The sequence below is a fragment of the Orycteropus afer genome, unplaced genomic scaffold, assembly GCF_000298275.1.
Source record: "Orycteropus afer afer isolate SDZICR_OR568_19922 unplaced genomic scaffold, OryAfe1.0 scaffold00111, whole genome shotgun sequence".
Classification (NCBI taxonomy): Eukaryota; Metazoa; Chordata; class Mammalia; order Tubulidentata; family Orycteropodidae; genus Orycteropus; species Orycteropus afer.
The window spans coordinates 7,165,880-7,172,476 of NW_006921698.1; the positions used below are offsets into that span (position 1 = coordinate 7,165,880).

The 6,597-nt window shown below is 35.3% G+C and overlaps 1 protein-coding gene across 1 annotated transcript in view; it reads right to left on the reverse strand.

Annotated features, from left to right (window-relative positions):
- The window catches only part of SOS2 (SOS Ras/Rho guanine nucleotide exchange factor 2), a 158,288-nt gene that overhangs the window by 104,413 nt on the left and 47,278 nt on the right, over window positions 1–6,597 (reverse strand). The window contains exon 2 of the mRNA XM_007943684.2: window positions 394–519. Within this exon, the coding sequence (XP_007941875.1) occupies window positions 394–519 (126 nt within the window). The remainder of the gene's footprint in view (window positions 1–393; window positions 520–6,597) is intronic.

Sequence of the window (6,597 nt, forward strand, 5' to 3'; positions counted from 1 at the left end):
AAAAAAAAAAAAAAAAAACCTTTGCCTAAGCCCAGATGTCATGAAGACGTCCTCTTATATTTTGTTATAGAAACTTTAAATTCAGCTTTTATATCTAAGGCTATGATCCATCTCAAATTAATTTTTGTGTGTGGTATGAGGTAGGTTTCAACATTCATTTTTTTTCATATATTTATCCAGTTGTTATAGCATTCTTTTTGCTCAAAAACTTTCCTTCCCCCCACTGAATTGTCAATATATTAAATGTTATAATTACATATAATACATATACATATGGAATCTATATCATACATAATTTCAAGTTTTCATTTACCTAATAATTTTAGAATGATATAGATTTAGATATAAAAATTAAGTGGTTCAGTGACTTATTGAAATAATAAAAGTTTTTACCTCCACATCTTGCACAGTCCTTGGCTGGGCTATGCATAATTTATTAAGCAGTTGAAATATCAGGTCTTCAATATAATAGAGAGACTCTTCATTAGCTGAGAGATTGGGATGTACTTGTTCTTGAACCTTTGTTAAAAAAAAAAAAAGTTTTCATTAAATTACTGGCAAAATAATACGTACTGAACAAAACCAAAAGGAATTTTATATATAATTAATAATAATTTACTAGAATCATTACTGAAATGCAGATATAAAACATAAAACTGGAAAATAAAAATCGTATTTATTGGTCTCTGTAAACTTTTCTTATCCCGTAGAATAATGGTTCTTTAACTTTTTTGGACTTCACACCCTTTAAAAACCTACTGAATGCCATTGAACCATTTCCTCCCAACCACCACCGAGCATACAAAATTTTCTATATAATTTCAAGGAAATCCTGGATGACCTGAAGTCAACTAATAGATCCAGTATAAGTCTAAGAACACTACTTCTTGAATCCCAGCAATATAGGCACCTACGGAAAACCATAAGGATCTCTGGTAGCACAGTGCCTAAGGCATCTCACTACTAACCAGTTCAAACTCACCAGCCACTCCGCAGAACCAAGACTGGGCAATCTATGTCTGTAAAGATTTACTGCCTCAGAAACACAATCGGGGTCACTAAGAGTTGGAATTGACTTGATGCCAGTGGGTTTTGCTTTTTTTTTTTTTAAATGGAAAACAATAAACAAGTTGCTGTTGAGTCTGCCTTACGGAAACCCCATGTATCAGAGCAGAACTGTGCTCTATAGGGTTTTTGATGACTAATTTTTCAGATGTAGATCACCAGGCCTTTCTTTCCAGGCATCTCTGGGTAGACTTGGCCTTCCAACCTTTCAGTTAGCAACTGAGTGCATTTGTACGACGCAGGGATTCCACTACACTAAGACAAGGATATATAAGTAATGAAAGAGAAAACTATGAGATAAAAGAAATAAAGGAAGCAACACAAAAGAAAGGCAAAAGGAATGTGCAGGATGAAGTGAAAGGAAACTGTAAGATGAGAGCTGAGCAACAAACATAAAGTTGACGAGTCCAGATTGGAGCAGGTCAGAAGGCTCTGGGAGAAAAAGAAACTGTTAAGACTATCTGAGAAGACAGACTTAAAAACCATTAGGCTATTTAGAAAATTGGTAGAATTTGAGCTTGAATTCATAAGTACATGGAAAACTACACAAATAAGAAAACAAGAAGCTTGAATTCATAAGTACATGGAAAACTACACAAATAAGAAAACAAGACAATTATTAACTCTAATAAAAGCAAAAGGTAAGAAAGGAAAAATGGTTTAACTATAAACAGCATTTACAGAATCATAATAATATAAACTTTGAATACTGATCTAACCAAAATTAAGATATATTATGGGGCTGGGAAGGGGAAAGGAAGGGGTAAGTGAATGTTTCTGTGTGGTAAGATGTGGTATACAAATGGTTGAAGAGGGAATGTACATGTGTACTAAAGAATGTTAAATCCTCACCTTCCATGGTAGGAAGTAAACATACAATGCTCAAAACAGAAAAATCGGGAAGTAGCAATAATAGCATATTTTTTTCATTTGAGATAGGAAGGTAAATACTGAAACAAACCCACTTTAAAAACTTCAAAGTGGTTGTTTCTAGGAAGCAGAAAATTGTGTGTTTAGAGGAGAGGTACTTCTATTTTCCATAACAAGCCTTATAGAGCTAATTATTTTTTATTTGTATGGTTAATTTTTATAAAATGCAAACTACAAAGAAAATAATTTGAAATGGTGAAGGAGGAAAGAGGAAGGACATATGAAAGTGGAGACAATAAAGACTACTTCTTGAAGTTTGGATAAGAAAGGTCTAAGTAAGATAATCAGAAATCTTTGGATCAACATCCAAAATGCTAATCTTTACAACATATTTTTCTTATAAATTCAAGATAGTTATTTTTGAAATTAATATTTCCTCTTATATCCTACACTTCTTAACATGACAAAAGGAAATTTAATTACATCTTATATATTTCTATTACATTAATGGAATAAAAAGAAGATTTTCTAAAGTAAACATTTGTACTGGCAGTATAACAGTGAACATAATAAGAATGTTTCTCATAATATCCTTCCATAAGAGCCAAGGGTGGTGGTGGTGGTTGTTGTTTGCCGTCGAGTCGGACCCTACCCATAGGGACCCCTCCCTTGGGTTTCCGAGGCAGTATCACTACGGAAGTAGATTGCCTAACCTTCCTTCCGAGGAGTGGCTGGTGGGTTTGAAGCGCCAGCCTTCTGGTTAGCAGTCAAGTGCCTTAGGCACTAAGCTACCAGAGCTCCTAAAACCAAGGGTAGAATATTGAAATCTACTCAGTGAAAATGATTGGGGAGAATCAAGATAATGTCTGATCAGTAGAAACATTTTTCTTGTCATTAGGATTTTGGTAAATAACCTACAAAGTAAGTTTAGCACTACGTAAAGTTTCTTATGCCAAACTTCTTGATTTCAAATATGAAAGCAGTCATAGAAAGAAACATAAAATGTTAAAATCCCACATATAAATACTCTAATAGGATATCAAGATGACAATAAAAGATAACCATGCTTGGCATTTCCATGTTGTTGTTGTTGTTGTTATGTGCCGTCGAGTCAGCCCTGACTCATAGCGACCCCTCCTTGGGTTTCCGAGGCAGTATCACTACGGAAGTAGGATTGCCCAACCTTCCTTCCGAGGAGTGGCTGGTGGGTTTGAACCGCCAGCCTTCTGGTTAGCAGTCAAGTGCCTTAGCCACTATGCTACCAGAGCTCCATTCTGTGACTTGTCAAATCTAGTTTTTTTTTTTTTAATCAAGGTAAACAATAAAGCTCAAATGCTTTCATGTGTATCTATACATGAATCGATAATACTATCAGATTGTGTTTGCAGTGTATGTGTAAGGAAATATCTTCTAGCAATTTGAAGATGTGCAACTAAAATACAGGTCTGATTTGTTAATTTACTGTAAAACACTGAAGATTATTTTAATTGCTCTTTTGCTGGTTGGTCTTTCAGAAAAATATTATTGGTTAATTTGTTCTGATATGGTAATTTTATGAAGTGGTGAGATAGTAAATACAATGGCATTTCCATATCTCACCACTTCATAAAATTACCATATCAGAACAAATTAACCAATAATATTTTTCTGAAAGACCAACCAGCAAAAGAGCAATTAAAATAATCTTCAGTGTTTTACAGTAAATTAACAAATCAGACCTGTATTTTAGTTGCACATCTTCAAATTGCTAGAAGATATTTCCTTACACATACACTGCAAACACAATCTGATAGTATTATCGATTCATGTATAGATACACATGAAAGCATTTGAGCTTTATTGTTTACCTTGATTAAAAAAAAACTAGATTTGACAAGTCACAGAATGTTATTTCCTAACTGAAGTTTTTCAGTTCTCTGTCTCCATAATCAAAAAAATCTTGCTAGTGCATTTATTTAATCAACTAACATTCAAATTTCTGGTACAACTAAGAAATAACATCCTTTGGTTACACACTTTGATTGACTTGACATGTTTATGTCAAACTCTTGTTTCCATTGCCAATGATTTCTGCAGGGAAGCAAATGTCTTAAACACTAAATACGAATACTGACTTTTTTTCAACAAAAGGGAGTTTAAATTCAATTTCAAATGAAAAAAACAAATTGCATTATATAAACACTATCACTATAACATATTTCTGAGGAATTAAAGTAGACTTAAATAAATGAAGAAATAAACTTTATTTATGGGTTAAAAGAATCAACATTGTTAAGATGCCAACTCCTCTCAAATTGACCTAAACATTCAACACAATTCCAATCAAAATTCCAGCAGCATTTTTTATAGAATTGATAAGCTGATTCTGAAATTATTATAGAAATACAACCAAAAACCCACTGCCATTGAGTCAATTTGGACACATAGCAACCCCCATTGTGTTTCCAAGGCAATGAATCTTTATGGAAGTATACTGCCTCACCATCCGTGTGAGGAGCTGCTGCTGGGTTTGAACCACCAACCTTCTGGTTAGCAAATGCCTGAGGCATTTATAAAAACGCAAAGGCCCTAAAAATAACAAAATGACACTGAAAAAGAACAAAGTTGGAAGGCTAACACTACTTGATTTCAAGAAATTTTATAAAGCTATGATAATAAAAGTGGTATACTACTGACATAAAGATAAGCAAATATATCAAGGAAAACATGATAGAAAATCCAGATATGTTGTTGCTGTTGTTGTCATCAGGTGTCGATGAGTTGGCTCCTACTCATAGAGACCCTATGTACAACAGAATGAAACACTGGCCAGTCCTGCGCCATCCTCACAATCCTTGCTATAACAGACCCCATCACTGTAGCCACTATGTCAATCTATCTCAACTATCTCTTTTTCACTGACCCTGTACTTTGCCAAGTATGATATCCTTCTCCAGGGGACAGTCCCTTCTGACATAATAAAAGTAGGTGAGAAGATGAGACTTAGTCTGGCCAGTCTCACTTTCAAGGAGCACTCCAGCTGCACTTTCTCCAGGATGGATTTGTTTGCTCTTTTAGCAGTTCATGGTATTTTCAGTATTTTCGCCAACACCACAACTCAAAAGCATCAACTCTTCCCTATTCATTGTCCAGTTTTCACATGCCTATGAAATGACTCAATACCATGGCTTGGGTTAGGAACATCTTAGTCTTCAAAGAGACATATTTGTTCCTCAGCACTTTAAAGAGGTCTCTTGCAGCAGATTTGCCCAGTGCAATACATTATCTGATTCTTGATTAGCTGCTTCCATGGCTGTTGATTGTGGAACCAAGTAACACAAAATCTCTGACTACTTCAACCTTTCTCCATTTATCATGATGCTGCTTATTTGTCCAGCTGTGAGGATTTTCTTTTTCTTTATGTTGAGGTGTAATCCATACCACAGACTATAATCTTCAATCTTCATCAGTGTTTCAAGTCATCTCCACTTTCAGCAAGCAAGATTGTGTCTGCTGCATATCACAGGTTGTGAATGAGCCTTCCTCCAATCCTGATTCTGTGCTCTTCTTCATACAGTCCAGCTTCTAAGATTATTTGCTCAGCATACAGATTGAATAGTGCAGTGAAAGGATACAACCCTTCCTGATTTTAATCATGCAGTATCCCCTTGTTCTGTGTGAACAACGGCCTCCAGGTCTATGTACAGCTTCCTGATGAGCACAATCAAGTGTTCTGGAATTCCCATTCTTCTCAATGTTATCCATAATTTGTTAAATCTACACAGTCGAATGCCTTTGCATAGTCAATAAAACACAAGTAAACTCTTTCTGGTATTCTTTGCTTTAAGCCAAGATCCACCTGACATCAACAATGATATCCCTTGTTCCATGTCCTCTTCTGAAACCAGCTTCCATTTGTGGAAATTCCCTGTCAATATACTGCTGCAACCATTTTTTAATTATCTTCAGCAAGATTTTACTTGTATGTGATATTAATGATATTGTTTCATAATTTCCACATTCTGTGGGATCACCTTTCTTTGGAATGGGTACAAATATGGATCTCTTCCAGTCAGTGGGCCAGGTGGCTGTCTTCCAAATTTCTTGGCATAGACAATAAGTGCTTCCAGTGTGGCATCCATTTGTTGAAACATCTCAATGGGTATTCTGCCAATTCCTGGAGCCTTGTTTTTCATCAATTCCTTCAGTGCAGCTTCAACTTGTGCCTTCAATAACATTGACTCTCGATCATATGCCACCTCCTAAACCAGATGAACATCGACCAATTATTTTTGGTACAGTGACTCTCTGTATTCCTTCCATCTCCTTTTGATGTTTCTTGCATTATTCAATATTTTGCCCATAGAATCTTTCAATATTGCAACTCAAGGCTTGAATTTTTTCTTCAGTTCCTTCAGCTTGAGAAATACCGAGCATGTTCTTCCCTTTTGGTTTTCTAACTCCAGGTTGCTGCACATTTCATTATAATAACTGAGTTTGCCTTCTCAGGCTGCTCTTTGAAATCCTCTGTTCAGCTCTTTTATCTTGTCATTTCTTCCATCTGCTTTAGCTCTTCATTCAAGAGCAAGTTTCAGAGTCTCTGCTGACATTCATTTTGGTCTGTCCTCCTTTTGCTGTCTTTTTAATGACCTTTTGCATTCTTCATGGATGATTTTTTTTTTT